We start from the raw sequence: 13,284 nt of genomic DNA, 5'->3' as shown, positions 1-13,284 counted from the left end.
GAGGAGGAGGAGGAGGAATTCCTCGTGATGCACGTGTCAGGTGGTGGCTGCTCTCTGGTCGCATCTCTGTCTTCGAATGTCGCGCTGGAAGATTCGGTGAAATTATCTGATGGCCATCAGCTACTCGCTCACTCTTTTTAATCCTTCGCTTCCCCCTGTCCTGCTCCCCCTCCCCCTGCTCTTGCTCCACCCCTATCGCCTCCTTCTCCTCCTTCTCCTCCTTCTACTCCTCCTCCTCCTCTCCTCGTTTGCCGCCGCCCTGCTTGGCCTCCTCGCCTCTCAGCCCGACCATCCAGATGACCTCTCCCCTCGCGTTCGTCTCTTCCCCCCTTGCCCCACCACGGAGCATTCGGCAGAGAAATGCGAGGGAGGAGGAGGAGGAGGAGGAGGGGCGGTCGGTGGGCAGGCAGGTCGTTGAGGAGCCTTCTTTGTCCGACGACTCGGAGACTGCCTCCTGGTATGAAGGATCGCAGGACTCGCTCCTGCTCTTTGGGGAACATGAAAAGGAAGTACGATGGGAGCAGGAGGACCAGGAGGAGCAGCAGGGGATGGCGGGGGACACCTCTTCAACTTTACCTGATGGGCATGCAGGAGCAGACGATGTAGTCATTCTGTCAGGAAGCAGAGCTCTGCTGGGAGGGGATTCGCACCATGGGCGGGACAGCGAGGAGGAGGGGGAGAGCGAGGAGGGTCGAGTGAAGGAGGAGAGTGAGGAAGAGAGGTGGAAGAGGGGAAAGGAGGAGGTCAGGCCAAGAACGCAAGTCACAACTTCCGCTGCGACTCCTCGTCCTTCCAATCGTCAGAACCTGCACCCTTCCTCCGCCATGCGAGATCGGCAGCCAGGTCTTTTCTCTCGCTTCTCCCCTTTCCTCCAGCATCCTGGCATTCTGCCCCCCCACCCGCCCCCTCCCACCTGCCTTCTCTCCCTGCTCTCTCCTCCTCTCATCTCCCCTTCGTCGCAGTTTCCCGGCCCAGCTCGACCCTGCGTCCTCAAGCTCCTCCACGTCGAGAAAGCATTGCTCCCTCCTCGTTTCTCCGAGCTCCGCCGTCGGTAAGCACTCCTCGCCTTCCTCCTTCCTCTCTGCCGCTGCAGTCGCTGTTCCTTTCTCCTCTCCCAGTGACTACTCGGTAGGCGATGGGAACCAGCCAGGAGAGGCGGCAGGGAGCAGGGGTTGAGCAGAGGAGGCTGCGGGACTGTGCGAGGAGGTTCGACCAGTGGATGAGGTAGCGACTTGTGAGCTTGACGAGACGGTGACGAGGATGCGGCAGGGAGGGAGGCGGAGGAAGAGGAGGGAGGGGAGGGAGGGGAGGGAGGGGAGGGAGGGGAGCAGCAGCAGGCTGCATCCTGCTCAACATGACGAGGATGGTTGAGGACCCTGTAGAGCCGCAAGAGACATGCTACGTCCTTGAGAGACTGTGAGGGCTGCGTCTTGCCCGTGTGCAGCTGACGGGCTGGCAGCTTGAGGGAGCAGCTGCCTGTGCAGGTCCTCGTTCTTTCTCACGTCTGCTGTGTCGGGGTCAGCGATCAAGCATGGAGGATGTGCGTTACAGATCTCCATCCTCTGACCTCCAGCGATTCGTGTTCCTCCTTCTCCTTCTCCTTCTCCTTCCCCTCCTTCCTATCGTCCTCTCTCTGCTCCCCATGGTGGTCCTCCTCTCCACGCTCCTCCTCCTCCTATTGTTCCTCTCCTCTCACTTTGTTTCTCTCAGTTTCCTTCAAGTCGTTCGGAACGTTCAAAGCTTGTGGTGCCTGCAGCTCAGAGGAGTCGCATTCACCGACAAGCAGCTGGTGAGACTGCAGGGATAGGGCAGGAGAGGAGGAAGCGGAGGGACAAAGAAGGAGGGAGGGAGCGGGAGGAAGGAACGGGATCGAGTGGTGGAGGGGAGTGGGGAGGGAGAGTGCGAGGGGAAGGGAAGGGAGTGGGAGAAAGCAGAAGAGAGCAGGAGGGTTGAGCTGCCTGACTCAAGAGCTGTCAGGTTTTTCTTGCTCGTCTGCTTCCTCGCACAAGGATCAGCCATATGAACTTGGACTGCGACGAGACAACCCGACAAACTTTCCTGGGCATCATTCAAGCCAACTTGCGCAAGCACTGCTTGTAACCCTCCATCCCTTCCTTCCTTGTATCCCTTGCTCCCCTACTGCCGCCCCCTGCTCCCTCAGCTGCGTCTGAAGCTGCTGGTGATTTTGACTTGAACAGATGGAGACTAAGCGAGGATAGCACACAGAATCATGTACATCTCCCTCCCTCCCCCCCTCCCCCTTCACATTCCCCTTCTTGTCCCTCCCTCCCTCTCCTCCCGTCTCCAGCTGAACCGCCTGCAGGTGGTGAATCAGGTCAAGGACTGCTGGTTCAACCCGCTCGATCATCCCGACAATCAAGCTTGGCTGCAAATCCCCTCGAGCCCCGTGCTGCTCCGCGCCAGGCTGGCCTCGAGCCGATCCATGTGGTCATGAAAGGTGAGGAGGCGGAGAATGAAATTGACTACTGAACGCAACGTAAAGATATCACTAAGTCAAATATAACAAGTCGAAGATGAGAAGCAGGTGGAGGGGAAGGAAGAGAAGAGGTCGTCAGGTAGCTAGGATGTATCCTCCTCTTCACTCCTCAGAGGTTCCCGATGTGTCTCTTAGTCGCTCTATTCTCTGCCGAAGATCGACCACCTGGTTGAACAAGACTCGTCATTCTTCTCGTAAGCAAGAGCTTGTCAGGCTTACTGTTCGGGTCAGCCGCTGCTGCTCTTGCCGCACCGCATGCAATCTGCTCATCGAGTCAAAGAGGGGGCAGGCAACGAGGAGGAGGGAGGAGGAGACAGAGGGGAGCAAAGGAGAAGGCAGGAGAAGGGAAGAAAAGCTTCACCTTGCTTCCACTGCTGCGACCGACTCGGCTGCCTCCCTCCTCCTCTCGATCTCGCCATGTAGGTCGCCTTCCTCCATCGTTGCTGTCTCTCCTGCAGTCTGTACCATCTGCCAAAGGAGGTTTCAACCGCAAATGAAAAGAGCATGACACAGGCACACAACACAGCGGCAACAGCCTGAGCGGGTAGGGAGGAGCAAACAGCAGGGAAGAAGAAAAGAAACTTGTCTCTAGGATCGTTCATCACAATCGGGCATCTATATCGGCATGACAGCCAGTCGTCACGTCACGAGCTACCGCGGCCCTCACTTGCTGGTCGCTCTGTGCTTCAGGGGCGTTTGGGTACAGTGTTGGCCGCTGATTATCCAAATTCGTTCAGATAGAAAATCATAGACAACAACCAAAGCATCACATGATGAGTCCTGCTCTCAGCAGCTTCGTTGTCCTCCATGCCCAAGCGAGTGCTCTCAGCCTGGCTGACTTCTCCCTCAAGACTCAAGTTCGGCTCTCCCGCCCGGCTCTCCCGCTCATCAGCCTCCTCGTCAGATGCTGTCAAGGTTGCTTGATGCGCTGGAGCATCTTCGTCTCCTGCCGGCTGCTCGTCATGAGCAGGGGAGGTCGTCATGGCTGCAGATGTAACTCTGTTAATGTCGGCACTCAAGCTGCGAGCTGCCTGTGCTAGTCGGAGAGTCTCTTCAGCTCTCCTCGCGACGTTCTCAGCCCGGTAAGAGAGGGAGGAGGACCTGTTGCCCTGCTGCATGCGAACTCTCTCGGCCTCTGCTGTCAGGCTTCGAACGGCCTCCGTCAGTCGCAGAGTTTCTGCTCGGACGGCTTCAAGACGGGACTGGGCCCATGAAGGGTATCGCTCTGTTGTTTCCTCTTCTGGTCCAGAGCTTGAAGCAGCAGCAGCAGCAGCAGCAGCAGCACTGGTAGCAGCGTATCCTCCGTCTTGCCTTGTTTCACTGGAAATCTCTTTTACGTCTTCAACTTGCCCCGCAAGGTTCTCAGTGGCGGATGAAGCTGGTGAGCTCTCCTCTCTCGTCGGCACCTCGGTAATGCTCGCCCCGGCCTCTTCATTCTCGTCATTGGAACGGCTCGTCCTCTCTTCCCCACTCGCTTCATCGTTGTACGCCACTTGCATCTGAAACCTTCCCCGTAGAATAGAGTGCAACGTGTTGTGTGCGAAATCAGAGAAAGAGAGGCTCGCAGCTTGAGCACGGATGTTGAGTGCGCTTGCCTGCATCTCAGTAGCCTGACCTTGCATCTCGGTTGCTCTGATCTGCATCTGAGCGGCATGCACTTGCATCTGAGCGGCATGCACTTGCATCTGAGCAACCTGAGCCTGCATTTGCGCTGCCTGAGCGAGGGCTGCCGCGTTTCCTTGATCCTGAGCCTGACCATGCATGACAGAGACTTGCATCTGTACCTCAGTAACTCTTGATAGGATTTCAGACGCTTGCTGCTGCATCTCGTTGGCTTGAGAGTAGATCTCAGACGCCCTGCTCAGGACTTCTGCAGCCTCGGCCAGCATGTCCGCCGCCTGGGCTTCAGCCGTGGAGCGAGCTTGCATCTCAGCTGCAGTCCGCACAGCCGTCACACTTTGGAGCAGACGCCACAGGCCTGATGCTGTCTGCAGGTCACTCCATCCTTCCAACACCCCATACTCCTCGGCGTAGTTGTCAGGTGTCATCGTCCCCGAGGGATACGAGTCTGTGATCAGCTCGACCCGGTTGTTGTTCCTTCCCGTCCTCCACACGACATTGTCCGAGGGCTCCCCAGTCACCTCGGCGTCAGCTGGCTGAGAAGGCTGCGTGATGGATGAGCAGGATCGAACATCTACCCTCTTCAGGAACGGCAAGTACTCGATGACAGCGTCCAACCCCTCGTCTGTTGTCCCTCGTCTACCAGCGATGCACAGATTTTCCAGCAAGAAATCTTCACTCCTGAAAGCTGCGCACTGAGCGATGAAGAAGAGGCTGACGTCAGTGACGGATCTCACCCCTCTCAACCTCGAGTATGGCCATGCCCCAATGTCAAGCACCCTCAGCTGTTTGCACGACCTTGCAGCATTCATTACCCCCTGGTCGCTGACAAGACAGCCTCGTAGCAGCAACTCTTGTATGGAGCTCGTGCAAGAGGTAGCGCAGATGCTTGCGATCAGCTCATCGTCCACTCCAGGGCACCAGGAAAGATCCAACACGCGAAGATGTGGAAATCCGCCGCAAGCGCTCAGAGCAGGGGGCAAGCTTTTGGAATGATCCTCCCTGTTCAGCCGTATGATCTCAACATACTCTCCAAGACATTCCACATCCTCATAAAGCTGCGAGCAATCTACCTTTGCACACCCTCTCAGGTCTAGTTCCTGCAACCTACCCTGGGCGCATCGCACAATCTTCTGCAGCGCAACAGGATGTAGCCTGGGCCGCAAGTCTCTGGACAGGACGACATGCTTCCACAGGTAACCAGCATTCTCTATCGTGACCTTCCAGTTCACACACACGGACTGACATCGTAGAAGGACCTCCAGCGGCAGGTGCATTGCTACCGCCTCCACCGCCTCGCCCTCCATATCTCCACCCTACTACACTACCCCACCCTCCGACAAAACACATTCTCACCCCACCAATACCCACCCACCCCCTCGTGAACAAGTGCTTATAGAACACCCACCCCCATCAGACAAGACTTGTGTACCCACCCCAGCGAATATTAAAAGGATCACCCCCACCCCCAAAAATTAACTCCCATCGTCGCTCAACCCTGCACTCCACAGCATCACCCCCTCCTTTAGCACCACAACATTAGTTGACTACCCACTATACACCATAAATGGAACCACCTACCCTCCCACCAATGCACTCCCACCCTACTTTTAATTGTCTCTTCATGCTAAGGGGTACCCCCACCTCAACCCAGAAGGGTAGCTTTGGCAAAGACCCGTACTTGGCACTCAAATTTCACCCCTACATGGATGACCCCCGTGGTCAAGTTCGAACCCCAGCCATACGTGGTGGTCAGAATAGAAAACTTTTGGGAGGTGGGGGGTTATAACAAAGATGGGTATGAAGCGGGTAATGAGTGGTATAACGTAGGGTGGTAAAGGGGGTGCAGGAACTCAGGTAGGGTAGTCGTCGTGGGGTGGGTGGTAAAGCCGGTTACCAATTGCTGGCCCGCCCCAGGCATTACGATGCTGGTTCACTTCTGGTTCACTTGTAAAGTATCAGTAAACTTTCTGTAGTAATTTTCAAATATAAACTAATGTATCGAATTTGGTTTTCAAATCTACACTCGCTCCGCAAACTTTGCAGGAATGAAGGCGGGGGCGAGGGCGATGGTGGGAGCGGTGTTGATGATGGTGTGCTGCTCGGACTCAAACCAAGAGGATAACAGCAGCAGCTACTCCAACGATGAGATACCAGGAGCGAGAAGACATAACAAAGAGTTCTACCTCTCTGCGGCGGCTGTCTTCCGGGACGAGGTGACGCGGGATTGCAGACTCGTACAGTGGTGGAGGTTTTGACCAGGACGACAGGACGAGTACCTCCTAGAATGGCTCGAGTTCCATCTATGTATGGGTGTCGAGCACTTCTTCTTGTACAACCATCACTCCAAAAGTGATCTGGACAATATCCTTGCATTGGTTGACCGCATTTCATGTTTGCAGATGAGAAGATTGATGAATTGCTGGGACCTTACATCCGCCGAGGTCCGGGCATGTTGAACATGGCGACGGATAACTCTCAAAACCAGGTATCGTAACATTGGATGATGCCGTCTGCGACGTCCATTGCCAAGTTCCGACCTATCAGAGGTCGATGCGTCCCCACCAGCGGCAACCCTCGACCTGATGGATGTGTGATGCAGGTGCATGGATGATCATGGGCACCGATCCAGGTGAGTGATGTGGTCGCCCAGAGCAACCTCTGCGAGTTCCAACTCAAGGCTGCAGATGGATGGCGTTCATCGACATCGACGAGTTCTTGATGCCGTCTCCGCCCTCCCAGGGGCAGGAACAGCCGGGAGCGTTTCCGCTTCGAGCAGCCTTGACGTCATACGAGAGCCATCCCGCTGGTATCGCTCTTCTCATCTTGGACGCTAGTCGGTGTGACATGGTGTTGTCAGTCCTGGTAAACTGGCTGACCTTCGGATCTTCGAACCACACCAAGAATCCTCCGGTCTGCCTACCCACCGTCAGATGTGGGTGTTGCGCTGTGACGAATACTGCCAGGGGCTCGTGCTGGAGAACTACATCTGGAGAGCAGAAGAGGTAGCGCTGAGCACTGCGCTGGAACCTTCTGATCGCAGCTGCACCAGCCATCTGAGGTCGTCAAGAGCATAGCTCAACCAGATAGAGTACAAGTGGCTGGAGGGCATAATCACAGGTGATGGCCTGCGAGGCCCGCTGGTTGGATGTCTCTGACGAGTCGGCATGTAGATACAAGAATGATGAACCTGCCGTGAACGAGAAGAAACAGGAGGTATTCTTCAACCATTCCTCGGGGGAGCCGCCGTCAGTCAGCAGACCAGCGTCCGTTGACATTCTCAGGATCCATCATTATCGGACGAAGTCGAGAGAGCATGCCTTTCACCGCTTTGAGCGAGACTCAATGTATGGATCCAACATGAATGAACTTGAAATCGCGTTGATGCTCTGCCTCAGTTTCAGGTTAAACGACTTCGACAACGAGGATATCTACCCTTCGACAGAGCTATCTCAGATGGAATGGATTTCAAAGTGATGCCGCCATCTCCTCCTCTCATCCCCTTCCGCTATCTCCTTGTGTTTTCTCTCGCGTGTTGTTTTCTCCCCTGCTCTCACGCATCGCTCAGGTGGGATTCGAACGAAGTTCGAGACACGTGGGCGCATAATTTTCTGCCCTGCGTCAGAGCAGGACTGCGAGATCGACTGGAGCAGGGAGCTTCTGACAAGGAGCTATGACTCAGAGCTACCGTGTGTTCTATTTACAATGCAAGAAAGATCAGTCCTCGAGGCGGATGGCGTTGCTCTTGTGCTTGGACTTCTTGAAGTGGTCGCTTACGTTGGACCTGATGTCTCCGATCGACTTTAGCTCTCCCAGGTCCATGTTCCACTCCTCCTCCCGCTTCTTCCGATTCAGCGCCGCTCGGGCCAGCAGCGCAAAGATGAACCCCACGAACTCTACCCCGAAGGCGAGGACCCCAAAGTACAGGGCCTGCTGCCCGCTCTGCTTCACCAGGTTCCTGGCTGCTGCGCTGGACTTGATGACCTCCTTGGCAGACTGATCAAGATCAGCGACACGAGTAGAGAGCAGGCCAACAATCGCAGCTTGAGACACAAGCATGATCACCAGCACCACCGAATAGCACTGCAGGCAGCTGCTGGAGCCTCTCACGGACCCGCACATGCCCAGGGTCGCCACGAAGATGGAGAGGATGCCTATCACGGCGAGACCGACAGTGAGTCCTGACAGGTTGTTGATGGAGTTGAAGAGCTCCTCCTGCAGCGTTGCATTCTGAGACTGCTGCGAGAGGAAAGTCATCTGCTCCCGCTCCTGGCTGCCAAGGCGCAGGCCGTAGGCAGTGATGACGAACCCCATGACGAAGAGCAGGTAGTTGATGATGATGCCGAAGATGGAGGTGCATCGGATGAAGAAGCCTCTGGCGAACGTGCGGTCCATGCACCCCGGCCTCCCCTGCTCCTCCTCCCCGCCCATGCCTGCGGGGGAATAAGGGCGAAGAAGGAATGTTTTACCCATAAAAAGGTTTTATGATATAAAACACTTATAGCGAGGGCAGCAAGCTTCGCCTAGATCGGACTGTTCCTATTGGGCTTTCGCTGCCCCCTGCGTGTCCTTTCGCATCCATGGCGAAGGGGAGGGAGCGAGGCGGGTGGAGGCTGCCGGCGATGTCCGCGGCCCTCGTGGTGGCGGCGATGGTGTGCCTGGTCGCCATGTCGGATCTGAGGAGCGAGGACAGCGCCTCGTTCCTGTCGGACGCGCCACAAGAATACCCCGGCGGCGATGTCCAGAAGCTGAGGGACCTTGTGGAGAAGCTCAAGGGAAACCTGGAGGCTCTGAAGGAGAGCGCGTCCGACTGGCAGGAAGCGGTTGCGAAGAAGGCAAAGAAGGAGAAGCTCAGTCTAGGGACCTTGACAGACATCAGCCGCGAGGTGGATGGTGCGGAGGAGAATGCTGAGAGGTTTTTGAAGACTCCAGGTTTGGTCTTGTTCGCAGTTTGCCTGGCCACCTCTCACTCAAACGTTATTCGTGCGCTCGCACAGGTCCCGTCGGTCCTCGGGGTCTGCCAGGCTACCAGGGTGCAAGGGTGCAAGATCCTCCTGCTTGTGTTCCGCACTGAAAGATGTGACAGGGCAATTTTGGGGTGATTGGGGCCAGAGGGCCTATGGGCCCGGTAGGTTACGAAGGAAAGCAAGGGCGGCAAGGACTTGAAGGTAATGACAGCGAAGCTGATGAAGGCTTGCTTACCCTCTGTCAGGGAGGAGAGGACAGATGGGAATGAGTGGAGAGATCGGGCCCCAGGGGCCGCAGGGTCCCCCAGGAAGGTATGTAGCTCCTTCGAATCTTGTTGGAAGATTGAGTGACTGACTTGCTTTCCTTTGAAGGGATGGGAGAGCAGGTGTTGGCAGTGGGAGAGGGATCCGACCGGCTTGCCTGACCTCTCGCTTCCAGGTCCGCAAGGAATCTCTGGCGTCCCCGGGCTGGAGGGCAGGGTGAGGAGTGGTCGCGGTGCCGCATGGCGGATTGTGATTGTTCGGTTGGCAGCGGGGCAGGAAGGGGCCCACAGGAGCTCGTGGACATCGCGGACCGGCAGGAAAGACTGTGATCGGCCCACGAGGACCAGAAGGCCACATGGTACATCCCCCCCTACCCCCAGCATCGGTCCGGTGAATGACAGCCATGATCAGGGCCCGATGGGCTTCCAGGGTCCCTCAGGCATGCCCGGGCTGCGAGGGCCTCCCGGCAAAGAGGGTCATGTGGGTCTGCGTGGACCCCGTGGAAATATGGGGTGAGCTCCAGTACCTCACCACTGTCCGTGACAATGACAACCCTTTAATAGATATCCGGGTCAGCCAGGAATACAAGGAATTCCTGGAAGAAGAGGGATCCCAGGCATGCCCGGGCAGAGAGGTTATTCGCTGAGAGAGGGGAGTAGCCCTGTAGTGATGGTCTACTTCAACAGGTATGGACGGTATCGTTGGCGAACATGGAATGCCAGGTCCCCCGGGTGTAGCAGGTCGGTTGGAACCAGCCCTTGCTGGCGAGTGCTTGCTCCCCCTCATGCTTTTGACTGTGCAGGAACTGTCGGAATCCAGGGCAACAACGGATTGTCGGGTAAATGACTTGCATTCCCCGATGTTCGTCGGTTCTCACGCTTCTGCGTCAGGTCCTATGGGAATTATCGGAACAGCCGGAGCCACTGGTGTAACGGGCTCTCCTGGACAGCCTGGAACAGCTGGAGCAAGAGGAGTGGATGGACCAGGAGGTGCTGATCGAGATACTTCACGTGCCGTCAGACGCTGACCTGATGCTGGTGCAGGAGCTTCTGGTGCGCCTGGAAGTCCAGGCCCTCCCGGTGCCGTGGGCTCAAGCGGAGGAGCTCATGGGGCTCAGGGAGCTCAGGGAGCGCAGGGAGCGCTCGGACATACATACATTGCAAGCATAGTGAAGGCGTTGGCAGCTTAAGATTACTTCCTGTCAGTTGCCGCCTCTGCTCAGAAACTTCAAACAGGCTGACAGTGACACGATAAATCTTAAATCCACAGAAATTGTCCGTCAATCTTCCCACGCCTCCAATCATCAGTGATCCCATCTTCTCTGACATCTACTCAAAATCATCTGATCGTTCAACGGTTGACTGAGACTGCCCGGCCCTGTCATCAGGCTATTTGGCGACGGCGGATCACATGCAGGCGCCCGATACACCAGCTAGTTTCACAAAGTGTACTGAGGCGGACCCACTCCGCTTACATCGCGACCCTTCATGCTGCCGCAGCTGCGGAGTGCTGGCTGCTCCTCCTGCTCCCCCTGCTCCCCCTGCTCCCCCTGCTCCTCCTGCTCCCCCTGCTCCTCCTGCTCCCCCTGCTCCCCCTGCTCCTCCTGCTCCCCCTGCTCCTCCTGCGTTCAACTTTCACCTTCTTGATCTTCTTTGCCTCTGACACACGGCAGTTGTCGGCCTCTAACTCTCTTCCATTCCTCCATGTTGTTCCACTTGCTGATTCATCGCCACCCTGTTCCCCTCGACATCTCCATGTGCATTCGTAGCGTAGCCTCTGACATGCTCAAGTTTCATTTCTCCACTCACGTCGTTGGTACCTTGCGGCTCTTATTGTTCTGCACGAGCTCATCTGTCCGATGAACCTTGTATCCGTGTGATGTGGGCAGATACTGTGAGTGCTGAGTCGAAACAAGTCCTTTCCTCCTCTTCGTGGTCTTTGTCTTCTCCTCACGATCGAGCAGTGCTCTCATCTTGAATTTTCTCGAACAAAACTTGTAGACGGCTCTGACCCCTCCCCTAGCAGTCACGCCGACCGAAGGACCAGCAGCTGCAATGGCAGCAAGTCGAACTCCGCTGCTGCCTGAACGACAACCTGGAACCTGTCGCAAGGGTTCGCCTCTTCGCTCCATGCTCCTCACAGGCTGCTTGCTGTCCCTCCTGCTCGTCAGTGTGTACCTGGTTTCCTCCAAGACCTCACGGGACAGCGTGAGACTAGGCATACCGGGCGGCTGCCTGACCCCGGACTGTTCGGACCTCGTGACGACGAGCCTGCAGAACAAGATTGGGAGACTGAGTGACGAGGTGAAGAGCCTCGACACAGATACTGGCCGCTGGTCCAGGGCGATGAGGAAGGGCTGGATGCAGCAGCACGAGGACTTCAACGCCATAAGAACGGCTTCCTCCAACATGGATGATCTCTCTTCAGCCATCAAGATCTTCCTCAGCAAGCCTGGGCCCGTCGGTCCCCGGGGCCCCGTGGGCTTCGTGGGCGCCCGGGGCATGCCTGGGCTGATGGGAGCGAGAGGAGGGATGGGCCATATGGGGCCCGAGGGCCTTCAGGGACCCGAAGGGAGGGAGGGAAGACGCGGCGAGCCCGGGATGAGCGGCGAGATCGGCCCAGCCGGTCAGCAGGGGCCGCCGGGCAGGTGGGATGGAAGAGGAGTGGGCGAGGTTCACGACTGACTGGCTCGAGGTAGGGAGGGACCGGCAGGTTTGCCGGGCCTTGCCGGGGCACACGGCCTGCAAGGGCTGCAGGGGATCAAGGGAGAGACTGGGCATAGAGGCATGCAAGGGGCTCCTGGTCTGAATGTCTACGGACCTCGTGGACCCGTGGGACCGCAGGTGATGCAGCTGGCAGTTTTCTTTGCCTGCCTCCTCTACCTGCCGATGCTCGTCCTCCCGCTGCTGCTGCTGAAATATCCCTCCTTCTTTCCTTCGTTTGTTTGCTAGCTCGCCGCCTCCTCCTCCTTGTATCCCATGACTGTTTTCTCACGTCGGATCGTCTCTGTGCTGCAGGGCCCCATCGGCTTTGTTGGTCTTCATGGTCCTCCCGGTAAGTCGGCACCCGTTGCAAGAACTCTTCGTCCCATCCTCCACTTAGCAGCTCACACTTTCAGCCCTTTCAAGTTCCTGCCTCCTCCTCCCCTTCCCTTTCTCTTTTCCTCCTCCTCGTCCTCATCTCACTTCCTTTCCCTGCTCCCTTTGCCTCTTCCGCTTCCTCCCTTCTGCCTCTCCCTCATCTTTCCGACTCCTCATTCTCCTCCTTTACAGGCCCTATGGGAGTCCAAGGACAGGAGGGGCACATGGGCCTTGAAGGAGCACATGGCGCGCCGGGCGTCGCCGGCACTCCTGGAGTTCAGGGGATGCCTGGACGGCCTGGCAAGTACGGAGAGACTGGGCCCCGAGGTATGATGAGAAGGGGGAAGGGGGAAGGGTGAGAAGACAGCTTGCCAGGAGGAGGTCCATGCTGTCGTTTCCTTTCTGTGCTTGGCTTTCGACTCTTTGTGATCGTTGTCGTCTGCCTGCAGGTGCCGATGGCCTTGTGGGTAACTCAGGAATTCACGGAATCAACGGAGTAGCAGGTCCCTCAATATCATCCTTCCTCCTCCTCCTCCTTTCCCCCCCCCCCCCCCCACCCCCCCAACTCTCCCACCCAACGCATCTTGCCACTACAGCTGATCATTCTTTTCCTCCTCCTCCTCCTCGTCGTCGTCTTCCTGCCAACTTCGCTGATCTCGGTTGCTTCCTACAGGAACGGTTGGTGTGCAAGGCAACAACGGACTGGCGGGTCCTCATGGGCCAGAAGGCACAGCAGGAGTCCCTGGAGGTGAGAGTCAGTTGCCAACCTCCCTCCCTCCCTCCCTTCCCCTTCCAAACTCCCTTCCACCCCGGTACCCATCCCCCTCTCACGCTCTCCCTCTTTCCCCTCCCCCCT

General features: G+C 57.1%; 6 protein-coding genes across 6 annotated transcripts in view; 3 read left to right on the top strand and 3 right to left on the bottom strand.

Moving 5' to 3' along the window:
- Positions 1-2,455, top strand: part of GUITHDRAFT_131537 (hypothetical protein) — a gene marked incomplete at both ends in the record, with an annotated part of 5,254 nt that extends 2,799 nt beyond the window's left edge. Inside the window, 9 exons of the mRNA XM_005842227.1 lie at positions 41-96; positions 284-843; positions 963-1,051; positions 1,133-1,224; positions 1,460-1,540; positions 1,711-1,789; positions 1,978-2,096; positions 2,199-2,232; positions 2,324-2,455. Coding sequence (XP_005842284.1) covers positions 41-96; positions 284-843; positions 963-1,051; positions 1,133-1,224; positions 1,460-1,540; positions 1,711-1,789; positions 1,978-2,096; positions 2,199-2,232; positions 2,324-2,455 — 1,242 coding nt within the window. The remainder of the gene's footprint in view (positions 1-40; positions 97-283; positions 844-962; positions 1,052-1,132; positions 1,225-1,459; positions 1,541-1,710; positions 1,790-1,977; positions 2,097-2,198; positions 2,233-2,323) is intronic.
- Positions 2,456-2,499: 44 nt separating this feature from the next.
- On the bottom strand, positions 2,500-3,636 carry GUITHDRAFT_149758 (hypothetical protein). The gene is made up of 5 exons (XM_005842226.1): positions 3,268-3,636; positions 3,165-3,212; positions 2,859-2,965; positions 2,717-2,759; positions 2,500-2,662 (listed from the first exon to the last, which is right to left on the bottom strand). The coding sequence occupies exons 1-5, from the start codon at positions 3,613-3,615 to the stop codon at positions 2,600-2,602; spliced, it is 609 nt and encodes a 202-aa protein (XP_005842283.1). The 5' UTR covers positions 3,616-3,636; the 3' UTR covers positions 2,500-2,599.
- A 1,016-nt stretch (positions 3,637-4,652) lies between these two features.
- GUITHDRAFT_149757 (hypothetical protein) lies at positions 4,653-5,423 on the bottom strand (the record flags this gene model as incomplete). Its single annotated transcript, XM_005842225.1, has 1 exon — positions 4,653-5,423. A coding segment is annotated over exon 1 (694 nt), but the record flags the coding sequence as incomplete, so codon positions are not given.
- Positions 5,424-6,165: 742 nt separating this feature from the next.
- GUITHDRAFT_99081 (hypothetical protein) lies at positions 6,166-7,594 on the top strand (the record flags this gene model as incomplete). The annotated part of the gene is made up of 11 exons (XM_005842224.1): positions 6,166-6,333; positions 6,388-6,469; positions 6,520-6,561; positions 6,606-6,666; positions 6,720-6,749; positions 6,805-6,926; positions 6,978-7,030; positions 7,084-7,122; positions 7,170-7,237; positions 7,291-7,464; positions 7,516-7,594. 11 exons carry the CDS (start codon positions 6,166-6,168, stop codon positions 7,592-7,594), a joined length of 918 nt encoding a protein of 305 aa, XP_005842281.1.
- Positions 7,595-7,834: 240 nt separating this feature from the next.
- Positions 7,835-8,548, bottom strand: GUITHDRAFT_99080 (hypothetical protein; the record flags this gene model as incomplete). Its single annotated transcript, XM_005842223.1, has 1 exon — positions 7,835-8,548. The coding sequence occupies one exon, from the start codon at positions 8,546-8,548 to the stop codon at positions 7,835-7,837; it is 714 nt and encodes a 237-aa protein (XP_005842280.1).
- Positions 8,549-8,697: 149 nt separating this feature from the next.
- Positions 8,698-10,537, top strand: GUITHDRAFT_131533 (hypothetical protein; the record flags this gene model as incomplete). The annotated part of the gene is made up of 11 exons (XM_005842222.1): positions 8,698-9,150; positions 9,204-9,285; positions 9,330-9,396; positions 9,471-9,564; positions 9,617-9,706; positions 9,760-9,860; positions 9,912-9,982; positions 10,035-10,088; positions 10,151-10,186; positions 10,239-10,337; positions 10,392-10,537. The coding sequence occupies 11 exons, from the start codon at positions 8,698-8,700 to the stop codon at positions 10,535-10,537; spliced, it is 1,293 nt and encodes a 430-aa protein (XP_005842279.1).
- Positions 10,538-13,284: the final 2,747 nt, after the last annotated feature.

The sequence above is a fragment of the Guillardia theta genome, assembly GCF_000315625.1.
Source record: "Guillardia theta CCMP2712 unplaced genomic scaffold GUITHscaffold_1, whole genome shotgun sequence".
In the NCBI taxonomy this organism is placed as follows: Eukaryota; class Cryptophyceae; order Pyrenomonadales; family Geminigeraceae; genus Guillardia; species Guillardia theta.
Note: the sequence above shows the minus strand (reverse complement) of the source record. Positions and strands in the feature narration are given on the sequence as shown.

Coding starts and splice junctions, on each gene's coding strand:
- GUITHDRAFT_149758 (XM_005842226.1), bottom strand. CDS start 3,615: ATGCAGCAGGGCAACAGGTCCTCCTCCCTCTCTTACCGGGCTGAGAAC. Junction 2,966..3,164: donor AAGCACAGAGCGACCAGCAA/GTGAGGGCCGCG, acceptor CTCCTTTGGCAG/ATGGTACAGACTGCAGGAGA. Junction 2,663..2,716: donor AGCAGCGGCTGACCCGAACA/GTAAGCCTGACA, acceptor TTGTTCAACCAG/GTGGTCGATCTTCGGCAGAG.